At 43.0% G+C, this 23,555-nt stretch overlaps 2 protein-coding genes across 3 annotated transcripts in view; one reads left to right on the forward strand and one right to left on the reverse strand.

Moving 5' to 3' along the window:
* Nucleotides 1–23,555, reverse strand: part of DDX52 (DExD-box helicase 52) — a 94,747-nt gene that overhangs the window by 35,913 nt on the left and 35,279 nt on the right. The window lies entirely within an intron of this gene.
* LOC136391393 (C-C motif chemokine 4-like) lies at nt 18–22,901 on the forward strand. The gene is made up of 5 exons (XM_066363044.1): nt 18–69; nt 149–239; nt 21,002–21,369; nt 21,841–21,955; nt 22,515–22,901. Exons 3-5 carry the CDS (start codon nt 21,300–21,302, stop codon nt 22,600–22,602), a joined length of 273 nt encoding a protein of 90 aa, XP_066219141.1. The 5' UTR covers nt 18–69; nt 149–239; nt 21,002–21,299; the 3' UTR covers nt 22,603–22,901.

A 23,555-nucleotide genomic window follows, 5' to 3' on the forward strand; every position in this document is an offset into this window, starting at 1 on the left:
CATGGGCGGAAGTGACTTTAGAAGTCAGCCGGGCAACCGTGAGCGAGTGTTAAAGTATTCCCTCGCCCTGTAAGTCACACACTCCGTCGGTATTTGTTCTCAAAAACATATAGTTATTAAAAGCCTCTTATGAATAACACTGTTCTAGACTTTTAGGGATACTTTGGTGTACCACTTCAATATTCGCACTTTCAGGAACTTGAACATTTTATGGGAACATGATATTGTTAACAAATAAGGTAAGATAATTTACAAAAGTGAGAAGTGCCATGAAACAACGTAAAGCAGTATAATTAATAGAGAAAGGGAACGGGAGCCACTTTTAAGTATGTTATTCAGGTTCAGGATGATGGAGTGATATTTGAGCGAAGAGAAGGCAGCCTTTCAGGTGGAGGGAACGTCTGCAGAAGGAAAAAGGTTGGAACAATGAGGATATGGGACGAAGGCCAGGGTGACTGGAGACAAGTTGCAGTGAGAAGGCATTGTGGTACAGATAAGGTTGGAGGAATAAGTATTTATAGAAACTGGAATTCACAGAATCTTATAAATAAGGTCATAGTAAGGAAGGTGGATTTTAATCTGAACAGGCTGGGAAACTTTCAAAATGTTTTAGTGACAGCAACTGAGTAAAACTCAGTGAGTAAGATACTTAGCTTATTACATGTTTTCCCATTTTTTTCATTTCAGTCATACTTTACAGAATTATTTACTTGTGCATTGATTGCCTCCCCCTCTTCTAGAATGAAAGACCATGAGCGTGGGGATCGAATATGCTTCACTTATGTATCCCGTTTTCTGCATGCTCTCAATAAATATTTGGTGAATGACGGAGTGAATGTTTTATATATAAAGGACTACTCTGGATATTTGGAAAATAGGCTATAGAAAGGATAAGAATGGAAACAAGGATGTGGGTCAAAGTAGAAATTGTGTTGGTGGTTTGGATTAGGGTGGTACCTGTGCTTATGAGTGCAATGGATAGATATGGGATGTTTTTTGAAGGTAGAGCTAAATGTACCTGATGCATTTCATGTGGAGATGAAGTAAAGGGAGAAATAAAAAATCACTAGGCTTGAAACAGTGGGCAGATGGCATGCCATTTACTGAGCTAGGAAACAGGCATTGGGAGTGTGTGTGGAATCAGTTGTCATGGTTTGGATCTGTTAAGGTGCCTAGTTGATGCCTGACCAGGTGGTGGCACAGTGGATAGCAAGTCCACCTGGGATGCTGAGGACCCAGGTTCAAAAATACCCTAAGGTTGCCAGCTTGAACTCAGGCTTACAAGCTTGATTGTGGGGTCACTGGCTTGAGCGTAGGATCACAGACATGACCCTATGGTTGCTGGCTTGAGCCCAAGGTCGCTGGCTTGAGCAAGGGGTCACTGGCTCAGCTGGAGCCCCCTGGTCAAAGCACATATGAGAAGCAATCCATGAACAACTGAGAGTTCCACAAGTATGAGTTGATGCTTCTCACCCCTGTCCCTTCCTATCTCTGTCTTTAAAAAAGAAAATGTTTACTTTAAGTGGAGATGTTCAAGTAGGTAGTTGATTCTGTGAGTCTGACGCTTAAGGAAAAAGGTCAGGATTGAAAGAAAAAAAAATTAGGAGTCATCAGCATATAAATGGTACAATGGAGTCACATCAAACAAGCATTTACCTTATTAAAATTGAGAAATAGTCTAGTGTCGGTGTTCTTTCATACTCAAGGAAAGCAAGTGTGGAGTGATCATGAGATGGGGGGTGAAAGTCTGCAGTACCCTCAGATGGATTCAGCCCTGATTCCCTTTGATACTGGGAGCATCTTGCTGTTCCAATTGTATTTAGTCTTTAAAATAACTTCCTTTTATCAAACAGCCCCTAAGTGAAAATCCCAAGCATTTCATCTATTGTTTAATAAAAACAATTTATCTCAAAATGAGAGGGGGAAAAGTTGACTGTTTGAACTTATTAGTAAATGGAGTATTGATCTTTAATTTGCCCCATAAATATGACCACAATCATGTACAAAATCAACATGTGTGAAACCACAACTCCCGTACTTTATGGGTGATTTAAGGACTTTCCAAGAATAATTGCACTTCATGAGTGTTTTTTCTTTTTATAATCAGATATTAAAATCCAGTCTTTATGTAAGTGGTGACAAACTTGTATCTAAAAATGCATATCTCAAACAATGACAACAACAAAAAAACCCCAAAAAAATAGCAAAAGAAGGAAAAAAAAAGAAAGAAGAAAAAACTATCTCTAAGAAATCTTTTAAAAAGGTTGTGTGAATAGGGACAGAAGGGGACCCAAGACGGACCCTTAGAGTACTCCAACATTTAGAGGCCAGGTAGAGGAGGATACACTTATAACAAGTTTGAGAAGTAACCAATGAGGGAGGAAGACAAGGAATGCGGTGTCACTGCACCCAGAAGTTGTTTTAGGAAGAAGGTAGTCATCAGCTGTTTCAAGGGCTGTTGAGAATCTGAGGACAAAGAAAAAATTTCACTACATTTAGCAACATGGAGGTCTCTAGTGACCCTGACATTAGTTTCAGTGCCGTGGTAGATGGACATGGTTGAATGGGAAAGGTGGAAAAATGAAGACTGACGAAGCCAACTCTTTCCAAAGGTTTAGCTGAGAAGAAAAGCAGAGAGGCAGATGTGGGTTCAAAGGAGCTTTTTGTGTCTGGTGTTTTTTTAAACAAGCATCTTGAGCCCTGACCAGATATCTCGGTTGGTTAGAACATTGTCCCAAAGTGCAGGGGTTGCCGGTTCAATCCCTGGTCGGGGCACATTCAGGAACAGATTGACATTCCTGTCTCTCCCTTCATTTCTCATTAAAATCAATCAATAAAAAAATTTTTTTAAATGGGCACCTTGGGATGTTTGTAGATTGTAAAGAAGGATCTAGTGAAAAGATAGAAATTGTTGATAGAACAGTGAGTAGAAAATAACAGGATAGGGGGTAGAATGGAATTTTGTCAAGGAGTATTGGAGGGTTGAGGAGAAAGAAATGATCTGAAAATAATTTTCTCAAAGAGTGGGAAAATGAGTTGACCAGGAAAAGGCATAATATGGGTGGGAAGTGAATGCCCATTTGAGATAGAGACAGTGAATTTAAAAAGAGACTAACCTGCATGATTCAGCAGTTTGGATAAGGGTGTGAAAGAAGTTGTGGTGTTGGACTTGGCCAGGGTTAAAGATTTTTCATATAAAAATGACAGAGGGTATGACAGAATTCCTCATGCCCTCCACTACCCGCCCCCGGCCCAAATCAGTTCCCTGTGACTGATAGTTGAACAGAGTAATTATAATACTCTGGATTATATTGATAATTCAACTTACTTCCTTTCCTTCAGAGGAAAAATTTGTAGTGAGTGTTGAATATGTACTTATATGCTTGACTTTCATAAGTGTGTAGTTGGAGTTAAACAAGGATGAATTTAAATCCATCCCAGCCTCTCCAGTTATTATTTGTGGTCTGGTCAGGTTAACCTCTCCAGGACTAATATCCTCATCTATAAAAGGAGAATCATGATACCTACTTCAGGATTGTTCTGAGGATTAAGCTAGGTTCATAGGCTGTGGTATATAGTGGAAAGAGCATCGTTTTGAGTATCAGAAAGACTTCTGTGTGAATCCAATTGTTATTTAATAATTTGATCATCTTGGATGGGTTATTTCACTGGTCTGTGCCTCAACTTCCTCATTGGTAAAATAGGGATTATAGGATTATAATATCTACCTTTGAGGCTAGGAGTAACATAATTGTTCTTCATCCATGGCTCAAAATGGTTGAAATGCATCAGCGTACTATCTATCTATCTTTCTATAATCATAATATATATATAGATTATAGTTACTGTATAAAGCATTTGGAACAAAATGGCAAGTATAATAGGTGTTTAATAAATATTAGTTGTTTTCTATCTTTCACTCCCTTCTCCTAGATCAGTAATTCTTTTGTTTATTTGTTTGTTTTTGTGACAGAGACATAGAGAGGGACAGATAGGGACAGACAGTAAAGGAGAGAGATGAGAGGCATCAGTTCTTTGTTGCAACATCTTAGTTGTTCATTGATTGCTTTCTCCTAAGTGCCTTGACCTGGACGCTACACAGAGCGAGTGACCCCTTGCTCAAGCCAGCAAACTTGGGCACAAGTCAGAGACCTTAGGCTTCATGCTAGTGACCTTTGGGCTCAAGCCAGCAATCATGGGGTCATGTCTATGATCCCATGCTCAAGCCAGCAACCCCGCGGTCAAGCTGGTGAGCCTGCGTTTTGAACCTGAGTTCTCTCTGTCACAGTCCGATGCTCTTATCAGCTGCGCCACCACCTGGTCAAGCTAGATAAGTAATTCTTGACCCTAACTGCACATTAGAATTCCCTCAGGAAGTTGAAAAAGAAAGAAAGAAAATGAAAACTGGGTCTCACACCCTGAAATTCTGGTTTAAATGTTCTGGAGCAGTAGCCTGGCCTGTAATATTTAAATTTTTATTTTTACTGATTTTCGAGAGAATGGAAGGCAGAGAGAGAGAGAGAGAGAGACAGACCGACATGGATTTTTGTTCCACTTATCTATGCATTCACTGATTCATTCTTGTATGTTCCCTGACTGGGGATAGAACCTGGAACCTGGCATGTGGGATGACGCTCTAACCAACTGAACTAACATGCCTGTAATTTTTGTTTTGTTTTTGTTTTTGCCTGTAATTTTTGAAAACTTCTCAAGTGATTCTAATTGCAGTCAGAATTAAGTCACTCCCAGAGTTATCTCTCTGAAGCCCAAAAGGGACCATGTTGCTTCTCTGCTTACAAACCTCTCATGATTGCACCTGGCTCATCACTTTCAAAAAGGTAACCCTTCTGCCAGTTCAGTCTGAGGTGTTGTAAAGTCTGCTCTCCCCTTTGTTATCTGGTCTTTTCCCCTAGGACCTCTAGTAGTTAGTAGTCTTCCTCATCATTTTTGGACCATGTCTTTTTAATCTTCTTGTCAAATTTGTCACCTCTACGATGCATCAATTTCATACCAAGATGATGGTGATGTTTCAGGGATTCTGGCCCCTCACTGCATTAGAAGAACCAGCTAACGGCCTCTGTGTTCCAGGCTCAGATCATTCCCTTGTCTCCCGTAGATCAGGCAGGGAGGGACTTCCATACCTTACAGAGGTAGGACCACAACCCTTGTCACCAGGAAGCAGTTACTAAAGATGGACTGTCCTCCCTCATTACCCCTAAGAAATTTTAGGGATGGAAGTTTCTGAGAAGGAAATGAGGCAGGTTAGTAAGAAGCGAGGAGAATTCCTTGGCAAGTGAAATGGGGAGACTGAGACAGATACCTGAACAAATTGGCCAATTTACAGCCAGTTCATAAATTGCAAAATCGTATCTTCCCTAACCAAGGACACTCAGGAGCAAATGGTTTACACATTACAGACCCGCCTTAGTCCGGGTCCCTTTGTGGTAACAACCTCTTCAGTGGTATTTGAAGGCACAGGCACAGGGTTTGCTGATCCAAAGCAGTTTCAGTTCCTTAGGAGATTCTGGAGGTATAGCTGGGGCCTCCCGTGGATTAGTGGAATTGGCAGGTTCTTTAGGGAGCTCTGGAGGCTGACTTAAGCCTCTTGCTGTAGTGCAGTTGGTTCTGTCTCTTCAATGTCCTGACCCTGAGCCTCTGGCTCCAGTGAAAACCATTCAGCCTCCTCAGCAGCCTTTGGATGCTGAGCAGAGCCTTCTTGTTGGGTGGCTCGTCTGGATGACGAGCTTGGGCTTCCTGCAGGGGTGGAGAAATTTCAACTTCCTCGGGGCTCGGAAGGTTGCCCCCCAGGAAATGCATAGGTGAGTCCTCAGGAAAAAGGATCCCTCTCTATTGCCAGTTTCTACACAAAAGCCTGCTGGGGTTCTCTTTCCCTCCCCACTCCAGCTGGCAGCCCCGCACCAAAGCTGGCGAGCCTGCGCTCAAGCCAATGAGCCCCTAGCCGGTGACTTCGGGGTTTCCAACCTGGGACCTCAGCATTCCTGGTCAATGCTCTGTCTACGGCACCACCACCGGTCAGGCCTGTCGCCATTTTTGAGGTGCCCACTCTGACTCAATAATCAGCTCAGAGCTGGTGTACTTCCAGAGTTGTAGCGATTTTATCTGTGTTCTTTCTCTGTTACCAGTTTCTACAGAAAAGCCTGCTGGGGTTTTGTTTTCCTCCCTACTGTAGCAGTGAGAAGCCTGGCTCTCATTAACAGATTGAAATATTTTTACTTCTTGCTTGGTCCCGTGTGTAACAAATCTTTGGCCACACTGGCTGTATTCTCAGTCCTAGCCCCATGGACTTCAACCATGTGGGTCGTGCCCTGTGGCCCAGCCCTGCTTGAGTCCTCAGTTGAGCTCCCTCACCCATACCAGGAGAAAAGCGAATGAGCTATATTACTTTTTCTTTCCCCTGACTGCTCCTCATTTATTTTCCATTTGGGCAAGGCACAGAGTTGCTGGGTATCAGGAAGGCTTGTGTATAGCTTGAGTAGGAAAAAGCTGGGCTCTCTCAACTTTTTTTTTTGATGTTTTGCTGTTTTGATATAAAGGAACCCCACTGCTTCTACTTGCCGCTTGTGTGGTCTGTGGAGTGTGGTGGGGAGGGAGCAAGGTGGTGGATGAGGCAGTGGCCAGAGGGGTTAAAAGAGCCCAGTGCCTCTGGAAGTCTTGTGGCTGATGGTGGCCACTCAGGATGGGGGCCCGGTGTGGGTTTTGGGGGCTGACTGCCAGACTGCTTCCATGTGGCTTCCTGAGCCACGTCGCAGGTGATCATGCTCCTGAAGGCCTGGGGAGGTTCTGAGTGTTCTAGGGACTGTGGCCACAAATGGGAGAGTGGACTTTCTGAAAAGGAAGCTCACCTACCAGTGACCCAGGTCAACCTTGAAAAGACCAGGGTGGTGGTAGGGGTTGGCTTCCCCAGGGTTCTCAGCACTTCAACAGGAGTTATAACTGGAAGTGGAACCCAGGCAGTGCCAGGAGGTTCGTGGGTGGTCCCAGCCAAACTGCAAGAGGGAATAGCTGCCATGCTCCTGCTTTGTGGACTGGTGGAAACCTCAGCACTGACCACTCAAGGGCCTCTGCGCATGATCACAGGTGGCGGAATGGGCACTACAACAAGGAGCCCATTTGAAGAGGAGACTGCGGCGGCCGCTCAGTGACTGAGACACATAGGGGTTGCTATGTTACTATTTCCCCTAAACTTATTTATTGATTTTGAAATGAAAGGAAGGGAGAGAAAAACATGGATTTTTTTTTCTTCCACTTATTTAGGCATCCATTGGTTGACTTTTGTATTTTAAGAATTCAAATTTGGTTGTCAGACATTTAACAATATTTACACTTTTTCCAGTTGTGTATGTGTGTGTGTATATATATGTATAGGCCCTGGCCGATTGGCTCAGCGGTAGAGTGTCGGCCTGGCGTGCGGGGGACCTGGGTTCGATTCCCGGCCAGGGCACATAGGAGAAGCGCCCATTTGCTTCTCCACCCCCCCCCTTCCTCTCTGTCTCTCTCTTCCCCTCCCGCAGCCAAGGCTCCATTGGAGCAAAGATGGTCCGGGCGCTGGGGATGGCTTCTTGGCCTCTGCCCCAGGCGCTAGAGGGGCTCTGGTCGCAGCAGAGCAATGCCCCGGAGGGGCAGAGAAACACCCCCTGATGGGCAGAGCGTAGCCCTTGGTGGGTGTGCCGGGTGGATCCCGGTAGGGCGCATGCGGGAGTCTGTCTGACTGTCTCTCCCCGTTTCCAGCTTCAGAAAAATACAAAAAAATAATAATAATAAAAATATATATGTATATATTTTATATATATATATATATATATATATATGGTCTACCGGAAAGTTCTGTCCGTTTCTATCACAACAAGTTTCGACACGTAAGCACATGTTTATTTGGCGCATGTGTGCCTCTCTGTTTTTTTTTGGGGGGGGAGGGGGTTTGCCTCTCTGTTTTTATCACTTAATGTATACATACTGACATAGCAAATTAACTAAAACAAAGTTGATTCACATTAGTCTTATGTGTGAAGCCATAGTGTACCCATGGCTACTGATAAAGTTCATTTACGCCACTGTAATTTTTCCGAATTTCAACAAGGAAGAAATGCTACAGAAGCATGTCTGTCGCATCCACCATGTTCCCCGGACTTAGCACCCTCCGACATCACTTGTTTTTGTCCTTACAAAATTTTTTGAAGGGTTTCCTGACTGGGCAGTGGTGCAGTGGATAGAGCGTCGGACTGGGATGTGGAAGACCCAGGTTCGAGACCCCGAGGTCGCCAGCTTGAGCGAGGGGTTACTCAGTCTGCTGAAGGCCTGCGGTCAAGGCATGTATGAGAAGGCAATCAATGAACAACTAAGGTGTCACAACACGCAATGAAAAACTAATGATTGATGCTTCTCATCTCTCTGTTCCTGTCTGTCTGTCCCTGTCTATCCCTCTCTCTGACTCTCTGTCTCTGTAAAATAAAATAAAATAAATTTAAAATTGAAGGAGAAATAAAGATTCCCAGACAAAAAAAAAAAAAAATTTTTTTTGAAGGGCAAAAAATTCAAAAATGAAGAAGATACCAAACAAGCACTGGTTCAATTTTTCACATCAAAAGATAAAACATTTTTCAAAAATGGGATACACAAATTACCCTCACACTGGCAAGAAATCATTAATAATAATGGCAATTATATTATTTAATAAAGTTTATTGACGGTAAGAAAAATTTGTATCTTGTTTTATTCCAAAAACGGATAGAACTTTCCGGTAGACCATATATATTGTGTATTTGTTTGTTTTGGACAGAGACAGAGAGTCAGAGAGAGGGACAGATAGGAACAGACAGACAGGAAAGAAGAAAAATGAGAAGCATCAGTTCTTCATTGCAACTCCTTTAGTTCATTGACTGCTTTCTCATCTGTGACTTGATGGGGGAGCAGGTTACAGAACAGCGAGTGACCCCTTGCTTAAGCCAGTGACCCTGGTCTTCAAGCCAGCAACCTTTGGGCTCAAACTGACAACCATGGGGTCATGTCTGTGATCCCACGCTCAAACTAATGACCCCGTGCTCAAGCCGGTGAGCCCGTGTTCAAGCCAGCGACCTCGGGGTTTCATACTGGGTCCTCTGCATCCCAGTTCAATGCTCTACCCACTGCCCCACTGCATGGTCAGGCCAGTTTACTTTTTTAAACTCCAGGATTTCACCAAAGTGGTAAGTAACATTCTATAAATATTTGCTAGTAGATGGTTTTGGAACAATTTCCTCTAGAAAATCTAAATACAACCACTCACCTACACACCGACTATGTGTCAGCCTCTGTGTGATAGGAAGGACTGAGCATGGGGTGGGGTGGGGTCTGACCCAGGCACCAGTCAGGAATACATGGCCTGACCAGGTGATGGTGCAGTAGATAGAGCATCAGACCGGACCGCAGAGGACCCAGGTTTGAAATTGCAAGTTTGCTGGCTTGAGCGTGGCTCACCTGCTTGAGCATGGGGTCACTGGTTTGAGCATGGGTCATCGACATGACCCCATGGTCACTGGCTTTAGCAAGAGGTCACTCACTCTGCTATAGCCCCCCCCCAGTCAAGGCACATATGAGAAAGCAATCAATGAACAACTAAGAAACTGCAACAAAGAATTGATGCTTCTCATCTCTCTCCTTTCCTGTCTTTCTGTTCCTATCTGTCCCTCTCTCTATCTCTGTCACATACACACACACACACACACACACACACACGCACGCACAAAGAGTACATGAAAATATGTTACAAAAAATAGCATAAATAAATTAAAATTTATATTAAAGTGTAGATGCCTGACTAGGCAGTTGCACAGTGGATAGAGCATCAACTTGGGATACTGAGGACCCAGGTTTGAAACCCTGAGATTGCTATCTTGAGCTCAGGCTCACCAGCTTGAGTGCGAGATCACTGGCTTGAGCGTGGGATCATAGACATGACACCATGGTTGCTGTCTTGAGCCCAATGTCGCTGGCTTGAGCAAGGAGTCACTGGCTCAGCTGGATCCCTAGGGTCAAGGCACATATGGGAAAACAATGAACAACTAAGGTGCTGCAAGTATGAGTCAATGCATCTCATCTCTCTCTCTTCCTGTCTCTCTCTCGCTGCTAATAAAAAAAAACAACCCTCAAAAAAAACCACTTTGATTTTTTTAAACTAAAAAAAAAAAATGTGTGTTTGATTGACAACCAGGCTGTAATAGAAATACAGTAGCTTTAGGAGTTGGAGAAACATTTCTTGGGCTCAAGCCCCTGCTCCCTAATCTGCCCACAGATGTAACTACTTCTTGTTGCTTCTAGGTCCCTCAGGGATTCAGCTCCAAGGTCAATGAAGTATCCACGCCAGGCGTAGTGGGGTTGGCGCAGACCTGCTCGCCTCTTTGGTTTGGGAGCTCTGAGAGGGATAGAGGTATAATAATTGAGGAATCAGCAGTGGAATTCTGGTCACACATTGCTCCCTCCCCGCCTGGGAAGCACAGGGTCAGCCCACATTCTCAGGATCATTTCCTCAACCTCAGATCTCCAGACCTTTCCTCAGTGACTTAGGGGTTTCCTCAGTCAGCCTGTCCCTATTATCATTTCCTCCTCAATTCCTTCGCCTAGACAGCTCCTCCCTGGCGCCCAGGTCCTAGGCTAGGCTATGGAACACCTCCCTGGCCTCTCCCTGTCCCCTGCCCTCAAATCAGACCTTCGAAGCTCCGGGTTTCTTAGGATGGCCCCCATTCACCTGCTGATACCTTCGCAGACTGCTCCCTACTTCATTTCTATATGTCCTACCTCTCCCCAGAGATAGGCAAGAGGACCAACCTTTACATGGTCTGGCTGCTGGTCTCATAATAGCCATCTATCAGTTTGCTAGAGATCTGCCAGGGAAACTTCGGGAAAGCGTCAGACGCTCAGGGACCTGTGCCCATGCTGAGGGAAGGGACAGCCTCAGTCTGAGCCTTTTTTTTTTTTTAATGGAAAAAAGTGAGCCAGCTCCTTCTGCCCAATGATATAGTCAGAAGAGAGAAGATGGAGGTAGCATTGTTAGGTAGTAAAGATTTAGGAATGAGGAGAAGTGGAAGTGCGTTGGGATTTCTCATTTCACCAATTTTTTCTTTTATTTTTTCTGAAGTTTGATCTTGTTCTTTCTTTTGGAACACAGTCCTTTGCTTCCTCATGTGTCTGTGTTGGCTACTACATGTCAGATGAAACAGCCACCTCTCCCAGTCTTGGCATATCCTTGGGTGGAGGATGAGCCTTGTCCTCTAGCCCTTCCCTGGCTCTTGGTTGCCTCTTGAACCTTTGTAATTGTGCAAACAGCCTGATTTCTTTTTAATAGCTCCCAGTTGTTCAGAGTGTGCCAATACCTGTCAGAGTCCCAAAGATTGGGGCCCTCAGCACCTAGATTCATGCTGATTATAAACCAGACCCTTGGGCAGCAGCTTTTAAAGAATGCAGATATACATAGTCCCATGGGGCCAAAAGTATGAGCTTTGCTGGCCAACATAGCAGGTGATCTGGATGTGTCCCTGGGTGATGTCACAAAATTTGGGGCTTCAGGTGAGTGTACAAACTCCTTTTAGAGCAGTGGTTCTCAACCTGTGGGCCGCGACCCCGGCAGGGGTCAAACGACCAAAACACAGGGGTCACCTAAAGCCATTTTCCGCTGTTTTAGAGCGATACCAGCGAGATGTAGTGAGGCAGAGGCAGCACAAAGACGGTGTCCCCTGGCCTATGTTCCCTAGGAGCACCTGCAGCCTCCAGATGTGAGCCAAACCCAAAGCCTGCCCCTCAGGCCAAAGTGCCATGGCGAGCAAATAGACCTTCTTCACAGGGAGACTGGCATGTATTTCAGCCTGCTGTTTGTGCAGTGCGCTGGGAGTGGCAGTCCATTGTTACAGTCTCTGATTGTTACAGTCCCGCGGGACCCGAGAACTCAAGCCCCCATGCTCTTCCACCACTAGAGCCAGGTGTTCAGGGGGGCAGCCCCTGCACGGCAGCCGCAAGAACCAGGGCGTGGACGTGTGTGAAAGCGCCCCTCTGGGAGGCACTGGAGCTGTGGAGCGAGGCAGAGGGAGAGCATCAAAAAGGGGCCAATAAAGATGGTACCTGCTAAGAAAAAAGAAAGTCTAGAGTAAAAATAGAGTAAGAAAAAGAAGAAGCTGGCGCCTGCCAGCTTTAGTAAGGCAGAGGGAGAGTGTGAAAGTGAGAAATGGCCCCCAGCAGTGCCTCTGTTTCTAGAGAGATTCAGCAGCCCGGCCGTCAGGCCCATGCTCTCAGATTAGCAGGTGAACTTTGAAAAGCGCAAAATCTGGGCACTTCAGAAGGTTGTTCCTGCCCTGGGCCTTTGGGTCTCTTGGATGCAGCCTGTTGATTTTTTTTTTTTTCCTTTTTTTTTTTTATTTTTTTTTTTATATAATTTTATTTTTTTAATGGGGTGACATCAATAAATCAGGATACATATATTCAAAGATAACAAGTCCAGGTTATCTTGTCGTTCAATTATGTTGCATACCCACCACCCAAAGTCAGATTGTCCTCTGTCACCTTCTATCTTGTTTTCTTTGTGCCCCTCCCCACCCCCTATCCCTCTCCCATTCCCCCCTCCCCCCCATAACCACCACACTCTTATAAATGTCTCTTAGTTTCACTATTATGTCCCACCTACGTATGGAATAATACAGTTCCTGTTTTTTTCTGATTTACTTATTTCGCTTCGTATCATGTTATCAAGATCCCACCATTTTGCTGTAAATGTTCCGATGTCATCATTTCTTATGGCTGAGTAGTATTCCATAGTGTATATGTGCCACATCTTCTTTATCCAGTCATCTATTGATGGGCTTTTTGGTTGTTTCCATGTCCTGGCCACTGTGAACAATGCTGCAATAAACATGGGGCTGCATGTGTCTTTACGTATCAATGTTTCTGAGTTTTTGGGATATATACCCAGTAGAGGGATTGCTGGGTCATAAGGTAGTTCTATTTTCAGTTTTTTGAGGAACCACCATACTTTCTTCCATAATGGTTGTACTACTTTACATTCCCACCAACAGTGTATGAGGGTTCCTTTTTCTCCACAGCCTCTCCAACATTTGCTGTTACCTGACTTGCTAATAACAGCTAATCGAACAGGTGTGAGGTGGTATCTCATTGCCGTTTTGATTTGCATTTCTCTAATAGCTAAAGAAGATGAGCATCTTTTCATATATCTGTTGGCCATTTGTATTTCTTCCTGGGAGAAGTGTCTATTCATATCCTCTTCCCATTTTTTTATTGGATTGTTTGTTTGTTTGTTGTTGAGTTTTATGAGTTCTTTGTATATTTTGGATATTAGGCCCTTATCTGAGCTGTCGTTTGAAAAAATCATTTCCCATTTAGTTGGCTGTCTGTTTATTTTGTTATCAGTTTCTCTTGCTGAGCAAAAACTTCTTAGTCTGATGTAGTCCCATTCATTAATTTTTGCCTTCACTTCTCTTGCCATTGGAGTCAAATTCATAAAATGCTCTTTAAAACCCAGGTCCCTGAGTTGAGTACCTATGTCTTCTTCTATGTACTTAATTGTTTCAGGTCTTATGTTTAGATCTTTGATCCATTTTGAGTTAATTTTTGTACAGGGGGAGAGACTGTAGTCCAGTTTCATTCTTTTGCATGTGGCTTTCCAGTTTTCCCAGCACCATTTATTGAAGAGGCTTTCTTTTCTCCATTGTGTGTTGTTGGCCCCTTTATCAAAAATTATTTGACTATATATATGTGGTTTTATTTCTGGACTTTCTATTCTGTTCCATTGGTCTGAGTGTCTATTTTTCTGCCAATACCATGCTGTTTTGATTGTCGTGGCCCTATAATAGAGTTTGAAGTCAGGTATTGAAATGCCCCCAGCTTCATTCTTTTTCTTTAGGATTGCTTTGGCTATTCGGGGTTTTTTATAGTTCCATATAAATCTGATGATTTTTTGCTCTATTTCTTTAAAAAATGTCATTGGAAGTTTGATGGGAATTGCATTAAATTTGTATATTGCTTTGGGTAATATAGCCATCTTGATTATATTTATTCTTCCTAGCCAAGAACAAGGTATATTCTTCCATCTAATTATATCTTTTTCGATTTCCCTTAACAATGGTTTATAGTTTTCATTATATAAGTCCTTTACATTCTTTGTTATGTTTATTCCTAAGTATTTTATTTTTTTTGTTGCAATCGTGAAGGGGATTATTCTTTTGAGTTCCTTCTCAGTTGTTTCATTGTTGGCATATAGAAAGGCTATTGACTTCTGTATGTTAATTTTGTATCCTGCGACCTTACTGTATTGGCTTATTGTTTCTAGTAGTCTTTTTGTGGATTCTTTGGGGTTTTCGATATATAGTATCATATCATCTGCAAAAAGTGATACCTTTACTTCTTCTTTTCCGATATGGATGCCTTTTATTTCTTTGTCTTGTCTGATTGCTCTGGCTAGAACCTCTAGTACCACATTAAATAAGAGTGGAGAGAGTGGACAACCCTGTCTTGTTCCTGATTTAAGGGGGAAAGCCTTCAGTTTAGTGCCATTTAATATGATGTTAGCTGATGGTTTATCATATATGGCCTTTATCATGTTGAGATATTTTCCTTCTATACCCATTTTGTTGAGAGTCTTAAACATAAAATTGTGTTGTATTTTATCGAAAGCCTTTTCTGCGTCTATTGATAAGATCATGTGGTTTTTGTTCTTTGTTTTGTTGATATGGTGTATTACATTAACTGTTTTACGTATGTTGAACCATCCTTGAGATTCTGGGATGAATCCCACTTGATCATGATGTATTATTTTTTTAATATGTTGTTGTATTCGATTTGCTAGTATTTTGTTTAGTATTTTAGCATCTGTATTCATTAGAGATATTGGTCTGTAGTTTTCTTTTTTTGTGCCATCCTTGCCTGGTTTTGGTATGAGGGTTATGTTGGCTTCGTAAAATGTGTTTGGAAGTATTGCTTCTTCTTCAATTTTTTGGAAGACTTTGAGTAGAATAGGAACCAAGTCTTCTTTGAATGTTTGATAAAATTCGCTGGTATAGCCGTCAGGGCCTGGACTTTTATTTTTGGGGAGGTTTTTAATGGTTTTTTCTATTTCTTCTCTACTGATAAGTCTGTTTAGGCTTTCTGCTTCTTCTTGACTCAGTCTAGGAAGGTTGTATTTTTCTAGGAATTTATCCATTTCTTCTAGGTTGTTGAATTTAGTAGCATAAAGCTTTTCATAGTATTCTACAATAATTCTTTGTATATCTACGGTGTCCGTGGTGATTTCTCCTCTTTCATTTTGGATTTTGTTTATATGAGTTCTTTCTCTTTTTTCCTTGGTAAGTCTTGCCAAGGGTTTGTCAATTTTGTTGATCTTCTCAAAGAACCAGCTCCTTGTTCTATTAATTTTTTCTATAGTTTTTCTGTTCTCTAATTCATTTATTTCTGCTCTGATTTTTATTATCTCCTTTCTTCGGCTGGTTTTGGGTTGTCTTTGTTCTTCTTTTTCTAGTTCCTTAAGGTGGGAAGTTAAGTGGTTCACTTGGGCTCTCTCTTGTTTGTTCATATATGCCTGAAGTGATATGAACTTCCCTCTTATCACTGCTTTTGCTGCATCCCATAGATTCTGATATGTCGTATTGTCATTTTCATTAGTCTGTATATATCTTTTGATCTCTGCACTTATTTCTTCTTTGACCCATTCATTTTTTAAAAGTATGTTGTTTAGTTTCCACATTTTTTTGGGATTTTTTTCCTCTTTTTTGCAGTTGAATTCTAGTTTCAAGGCTTTATGATCAGAAAATATGCTTGGTACAACTTCAATTTTTCTGAATTTGCTGATGTTGTTTTTGTGGCCCAACATATGGTCAATTCTTGAGAATGATCCATGTACACTGGAGAAAAATGTATACTCAGTCACTTTGGGATGAAATGTCCTGTAGATGTCTATCATATCCAGGTGCTCTAGTGTTTTGTTTAAGGCCACTATGTCTTTGTTGATTCTCTGTTTGGATGACCGATCTAGAGCCGTCAGCGGTGTATTGAGGTCTCCAAGTATGATTGTATTTTTGTCAGTTTTTGTTTTAAGATCAATAAGTAGCTGTCTTATATATTTTGGTGCTCCTTGGTTTGGTGCATATATATTAAGAATTGTTATGTCTTCTTGATTCAGTGTCCCCTTAGCCATTATGAAATGGCCATTTTTGTCTCTGAGTACTTTTCCTGTCTTGTAGTCAGCATTATCCGATATGAGTATTGCTACACCTGCTTTTTTTTGGATGTTATTTGCTTGGAGTATTGTTTTCCAGCCTTTCACTTTGAATTTGTTTTTATCCTTGTTACTTAGATGAGTTTCCAGTAGGCAGCATACAGTTGGATTTTCTTTTTTAATCCATTCTGCTACTCTGTGCCTTTTTATTGGTGAGTTTAATCCGTTTACATTTAGTGTAATTATTGATACTTGTGAGTTCCCTATTGCCATTTTATATCTTGCTTTCTGTTAGTTTTGTGTCTTGTTTGATCCTTCTCTTTTGTTTTTCTATCTTTTGTTTTTATTTGGTTGTATTCCATACATCTTTCCACTGTTGCTATCTTTTTTATCTCATGTGCTTCTGTGGTGGTTTTTTCAAAGGTGGTTACCTTTGAATAATGAAAAGGGTCCCTACCCTGTTCATTGTAGCGAACTATTTTGTGAGTACTTTTGCACTCCATCGTCCTTTGCTACTGTTAATCTCCATCTTCTCCCCCTCTTTCTTTTTGTTGTTGTCACAGTTTAAATTTGGTTTTATTGTGTTCTTCTTGGAGCTTTTACTTGTGGCTCTGTTTTTTTTTTTGTTCTTTGTATCTGATTGGAGAACCCCCTTTAGTAATTCCTGGAGTGGGGGTTTTCTGATGATAAATTCCCTCATCTTTTCTGTATCTGTGAATGTTTTTATTTCTCCTTCATATTTGAAGGATAGCTTTGATGGGTATAGTATTCGTGGCTGAAAGTTCCTCTCTTTCAGGACTTTAAATATTGGGGTCCACTCTCTTCTAGCTTGTAGAGTTTCTGCTGAGAAATCTGATGATAATCTAATGGGCCTTCCTTTATATGTTGTATTCTTCTTTTCCCTGGCTGCCTTGAGAATTTTTTCTTTGCTGTTGGTTTGTGTCAATTTCATTATGATATGCCTTGGAGTAGGTTTGTTGGGGTTAAGAAAACTTGGAGTTCTGTTTGCTTCTTGAACTTGAGGCTTTAGTTCTTTCCACAGGCTTGGGAAGTTCTCATCTATTATTTGTTTGAGTATGTTCTCCATTCCATTTTCTCTCTCTTCTCCCTCTGATATACCTATTATTCTTATGTTATTCTTTTTGATGGAGTCAGATAATTCTTGTAGGGCTATCTCATTTTTTTAAATTTTTGAGTCTCTTTCTTCTTCTCTCTGTTGTGCCTCAAGTTGCTTGTCTTCTATTTCACTAATCCTCTCTTCTATCTGACCTGTTCTATTAGCTAAGCTTGTTACTTCGTTTTTCAGCTCGTGAATTGAGTTTTTCATCTCTGTTTGATTTGTTTTTATAGTTTCAATTTCCTTGGACATATATTCTTTGTGTTCATTGAGTTGTTTTCTGAGCTCCCTAAATTGCCTTTCTGTGTTTTCTTGTATATCTCGGAGGATTTTTAGGATTTCTATCTTGAATTCTCTGTCATTTAGCTCCAAGGTTTCCAATATATTAAATTTTTTCTCCATAGATTTTTCCTCATCTAGCTGTGTTACCTCTCTTTCTTTTGTATCCATGATATTCGATTTTCTCTTCCTTAATGGCATCTGAGGGTGGTTTTGTTGATAGTATTAATGAGATTTAATAAAGAATAAAAAGTTTCAAAAAATAAAAAAAAATCGAAGAGTTGTTTTTTTTTAAAAAAAAAATTAATAATGAAATAAAGAAAAATAAAATAAAATAAAAATTTAAAAAAAAAAAAAGGAAATTATTCCCCCCCTCCTTTTTTCCTCTCCTCTCCTCTCCCCTCTTTCTTGATAAAATCTTGTGGTGGACTGTGAATTATAACAAACAATGCCTGTGATGGAGGGCCTGAATTGGGGAAAAGTAATAAAGGGGCAAAAAAAAAAAAAAAAAAAGAAAGAAAAAAGAAAAAAAAGAGCGTATGGACCCACAAAAAGCAAATAAGGAAAAAATTTGGGTCAAGAATAAAATGATTTGTTTTTAGGTGTTGGTTGTCTAAGAGTTATGATGAGAGGATTAAGAGGAAAACGGAAAAATGGGGGGACAAATTAAAAAATTACTATTGTATTTAGTGGAACAAGAACTAGATAATATGGAGAGCCAGGGATGGGAGCACTGCTAGTGAGTTAAAAAGGTGAAGTAAAAACCCCCCAAAATGCCACAAACATAAGTTTGAGTCCCAGATAAGATAATTTGTTTGTTATTGAGGTTTGAATGAGAGGAGATGTAAAGGAGAAAGGAAGAAACTAATATAGAGGGAGAAAAGAAAGAGAGAGAGAGAGAGAGAAAAAAAAGAGGGAACCACTAAAAGAAGAAAAAAGAAAGGAGAGAGAGAGAGAGTTAAGGGTTTTGGAGTGCAACCCTCATAGAGAGAAAGGAAGAGAAGAGAAAAGATAATGGGAGATGTAACACTTATGGGTAGTGTAGTTCAAGGAGAGGAGAGAGTAAGACTGGTAGAGAGTTAATCGGCCAAATTGGAGGAGGAAAAAAAAAAGTATCAAGAATGAAGATAAGAGAAACAAACGAACAAATATAATAAAATGGGATAGGTTATAAAGTCTGCAGATTATTCTTGATTTTGAGAGGTTATCTTCTTGCTTTTTCTTTTCTCTCCCTCTTCCTGGTCGGTGACTCTGTACCCCGGGTTTTGCCCCTTTGCCACGCTCAGGTGGAGGTTTGCAGTTGATAAGTCTCTATGGCAATGTCATGTATTGTGCTTTAGTCTCGTTGGCAGTCGAGGCTATTAGCATTTATAGGCTCCGACAGTGAGAGAGTCCGTGTTCCTGGAGCCTTTCTCCTAGTCTTTCCTTCCTCAATTAGTAGCCTGATAATCCAGCTATGGGGTTGCTGCTGCCTCTGCCTGGATAGTAAGAGGCTCAAAGAGCTGGCAACTCCCCACTCTATTTCCACTCAGCACAGGGCTCTGGGTAAGGCTCAGTCAGTCAGAGCTGCTAGCATAATCAGGCGGGCTTTCCACCCACTCACAGACCTCTGGCTCTGCCACTCTGTCCGGTAACACAAGCGGGTGCCCACTTCCGGGGCGCTTGGAGAAAACTCTCACTAACTGGCTGCGCTCGCAGACCAGGATATCCGGCCAGCAGTCTCACGCTCTGAGTGAAACCCCCGACCGCAGGGAAAAGTTGCAGCGCTGGAATTGAGTCTCGCTCCGTCCCCGTGCGCGGCTTTTGCAAGGCGCTGGGGCGGCCCGGGATTCCGCTTTGGCCCACACAAAGGCCCCTGACTCTGCTCCTCTGTGCAATGACACGGGCGCGCACTGCTGAGGCACTCGGAGGAATCGCTCACTCCTTATCTGCGCGCGCAAACCAGGATATGAGGCCGGCCGCTTTCCCTCTGAGTGAAACACCCTCCGGCAAGGAAAATCTCCACCATTGGAATTAGTTCTCACTCCCTCCCGTGCGTGGCTTTCCCAGGGCGCTGGGGCTGCCCAGAGACTCTGCCCTCGGCCCACAGAAAGGCCTCTGACCCTGCCTCTCCGTGGGGCAACACGGGCACTGACTCCCGGGGCCTAGGAAGAAATCTCTCGCCCACTAACTGCGCACCAACCAGGAGACCGGGTAAAATGTCCGCGCCGCTTGTCTTTCTTTGTTTGGGTTTGGCGCGAGTGTTAGCTTGTATTGCCCGGGTTGCCACAGGATCAGATTTTCCTCGGCTTGGATCTCCGTGCCACAGCCTGGTTCGGCCGTTTGTATTCACCCCCTTTGCCCGCCTCAGTTTCTATATTCACAGTTACCAGAGAAAGCCGCCCTGTTTAGGTTAGTGAGGAAGGCGGAGCATTTCTTACTCCCTATTTCCTTCGGGGTTTGGTTATATATTTAGCCAATTTTTCACTCAATCATACCTTTGGGTGTATTGCGAAGCATCTGGAAGCTCCAAGTATAGGTTTTTCTGTTTCTGGTTGAAGATCTTGTTGAGTTTTGGGGGAGATTTATCGGTATCGCTTCCTACCTCGCCATTACTCTCAGCCTGTTGATTTTTAAAGTCAGATGTTTGGGAACCTTGTCTCAGGTGCAGGTCTTAAAAAGTTGGGTGCCTGATGTGGGGCACCAACCGGTGTTGGGGTTCAAATAATTTAACAGCCGTTCTCTACCCTAATGACCATTTTAAGTATAAAAATCTGATATACCGAAAGGTAGTTTATTATTTCATGTATTTAGTACTTAAATAACAATAAAAGAGGTACACAAAACTAGATTGTAAGAAGGTTGTCTGTTTGTTTTTACAGAGACAGTGAGAGAGTCAGAGAGAGGGATAGATAGGGACAGACAGGAACGGAGAGAGATGAGAAGCATCAATCATCAGTTTTCCTTGCGACACCTTAGTTGTTCATTGATTGCTTTCTCATATGTGCCTTGACCGCGGGCCTTCAGCAGACCAAGTAACCCTTTGCTCGAGCCAGCGACCTTGGATCCAAGCTGGTGAGCTTTTGCTCAAACCAGATGAGCCTTCGCTCAAGCTTGTGACCTCGGGGTCTTGAACCTGGGTCCCCCACATTCCAGTCCGACGCTCTATTCACTGCGGCGCTGCCTGGTCAGGCAAAAGTTTTAAAATATTAACAAAAACATATTAAATAATACCTAACAAAAAATACAAGTGGTCACCCCTGGTTGTTTTGCACTTTTTCTCTTTACATTATATGTTTACTGAAGTTCTCGTCTATGGCTCCTGCTAGCAGGTGTGCATGTTTCATCCTTCCTCTAGGTTTGCAATTATCTCCTCAGTCTCGGTCGCTGCCTTCGCTGACTATACCACTTCCCTCTAGGGTGCAGCCCACTTGTCCCCTCCTCTGCCGCCTCCTTTCCACCGCATGACACTGCCCTGGGGAAGAGAAGCCGTGCAGAGTCCTCACTCTCGGCTAGCTTCAGTTTCCATATTGGCACCCCGACATCATCTGAACCCTGGAAATTCCACTTGCCCTCCTGTGTTCCCACCTCTGTCCCAGCCCTCAGAGTTCCTATAAAGAGAGGACCCCAACTCAGTACCAGTACAGAACACAGCTGGGTTCTGAAGCTTTCGGGCTGTGCATCTCAGCTCCAGGAAAGCCTCTTCTCCCCAAGACCATGAAGCTCTGTGTGACCATCCTCTCTCTCCTGCTGGTGGCTGCCCTCTGCTCCCGGCGCTCGGGACCCAGTAAGCTTGTTCTTTCAGCTCCCACTTCTAGAGCCGGGGTGTAGGCAGAGTCCACTTTCCTAGTTGGGGCTGGTCCAACAGTGACTTCAGGGATGGGACAGAAAGGAGCTGGGAAGACTTTTAAGTAGCCTGCTGTTAAATGTAGCATCTCCTAGACATTCAGAATATTCAAGTTCCTGCCTTCTTAAGAAATAGTAACCAGTAGGCTTATTTAAGAAAGTCCCTGTCCCTCCCTGTGCCTTGGTTTCCCCGTCTGTTAAATGAAGGGAATTACACGTGTGCTCTGTGTCCCATTCCAGCTCCATGATGTGTATTTATAAAAAGACTCCTATGTCAGGTGGTCGGACTGGATGCGAGGGACTGTATTTGGGGCTCTGGTAGCTCCACAGAGATGCCCCTTGAATAATGATAACTAAAAGCCAAGAGCAGTTCCTTGTAGAGCTACGACCTCACCTTGGCCTTTCTTTCCAGTGGACTCAGACTCTCCCACTGCCTGCTGCTTCACTTACACCCCCTGGCAGCTGAATCGCAGCGTTGTCATGGATTACTATGAGACCAGCAGCCTCCGCCCCCAACCAGCCACGGTGTGAGGATTAACCTCTGGGTGCTCTGAGAGGCAGCTGACACGGCAAGGGCAGGATTCGGTAAGGGGTCTGTTTGGGGCAGGGAGAGGACCACGCAGTAGGAAGACACGTATGAGGGCTGAAGCCCTCCTGGACAGCGGTAGGGAACAGGTTATGAAGTCACCAGTTGAGTCCTGGAGGGGGTTGGGTGGGAGTCAAAGAAAAGGAGGGGTCCTGTGGAGGAAATTAGCCAGAGGCTAGGAAATCAGGAAAGGTAAAAAAGATCACAGAAAATGTGGGCTAATTTTTTAAACCATGCTTAGAAAAACACATGGAAAAGTTATTGCTAGGGGCACTCGGGAATGAATGGGAGATAGAGCCATATTGATTGTAAAGCTTTGGGCAAACTTGAGGCCACAGCTAAGTCCAGGGTGGAAGTTACAAGGAGTTCATTTCCAGTAACCCCGAAGGTCCTTCCCACCCACTAGAGCTGTCCAACATGAAGTGTGGTCACACACAGGGAGATGTCTACCACAGACAGGGTCCTCTGTGATGCTAACCTGTTCACTCCTCATTCCACAGATTTCAGACCAAAGAGGGCAGACAAGTGTGCGCCAGCCCCAGGGAGCCCTGGGTCCAGGAGTACGTGAGTGACCTGGACCTGAACTGAGCGCTCCAGGCACAGGGGCAGGGGGCTCCCCGGAGAGCTCGCCTAAGCCTGACACTGCTCAGTGAGATGCACCTGCTCCACATTCACGACTCCTCTCAGTAGTCCCTGTTCCTTCTTTTAATTAATTTAACCTTAATGTTATTGCATTTGATGTTATTTCCATAATTTATGTTGGTTTTACCGAAGGACACATGTCCCCCGTGGAGATGGTCCACCATCACTGTTTCTCTGCTATTGCAGATAGATGGGTAGTGTAGTTGATTCTGTGTTTCTATAATAAAACTAAAATATATATAGAGGGGGTCCTCAGGGTTATGACAATCTCAACATATGATGTTTTGAATTTACAACACTCCCATAAAAACTTTAAAAAATTAAGACGAGTATTTCGGCTTACTCATTTTTTGTCATTTTTTTTTCTGTTACTACAGTGCAGTGCACAGTACAGTATATTTATGTCCTTTTCCTTTTTCTGTGGCTCAGTTGTGTTTTATGTTCTAGATTATGACTTTACAACTGTGTTAGGATAGTTAAGTGACAGGCTAGGTGTGTTTTAACTTACACCAAAATTTGGGCGACATCACTGTTGTAAGAACAGAACTGTGTGTGTGTGTGACTCGCTAAGGCTTGTAGGTTGTTTGGAGAGCACAATGAGAGGATGATTATCCCTTCAACATCTATTGAGGAGCTGTAAACAGCAGCAGCAGTACAGCGTAGAGGGAAGATGAGGTCGGGCAGAGTCAGAATAGTGGGTCTCTGTCTCTCATTGGCAGTTTATCATTAGGAAAGACACCCTGCCTTACCAGACCCCAATTTTCATACCAGTAAAGTAGGCGTAAAACTATCCACTTTGAAGGGCAGTTATGAGGTGATGTGTAAAGCACCCATCACAGGGTCTGGCATCTGGAAGATTCTCTCTTTCCCTCCCTGAGCCTTAGCTTTTTCGCTTAAAA

This window comes from Saccopteryx leptura, chromosome 2, assembly GCF_036850995.1.
Source record: "Saccopteryx leptura isolate mSacLep1 chromosome 2, mSacLep1_pri_phased_curated, whole genome shotgun sequence".
Classification (NCBI taxonomy): Eukaryota; Metazoa; Chordata; class Mammalia; order Chiroptera; family Emballonuridae; genus Saccopteryx; species Saccopteryx leptura.

Coding starts and splice junctions, on each gene's coding strand:
- LOC136391393 (XM_066363044.1), top strand. CDS start 21,300: ATGAAGCTCTGTGTGACCATCCTCTCTCTCCTGCTGGTGGCTGCCCTC. Junction 21,370..21,840: donor CTCCCGGCGCTCGGGACCCA/GTAAGCTTGTTC, acceptor CTTTCTTTCCAG/TGGACTCAGACTCTCCCACT. Junction 21,956..22,514: donor CGCCCCCAACCAGCCACGGT/GTGAGGATTAAC, acceptor CTCATTCCACAG/ATTTCAGACCAAAGAGGGCA.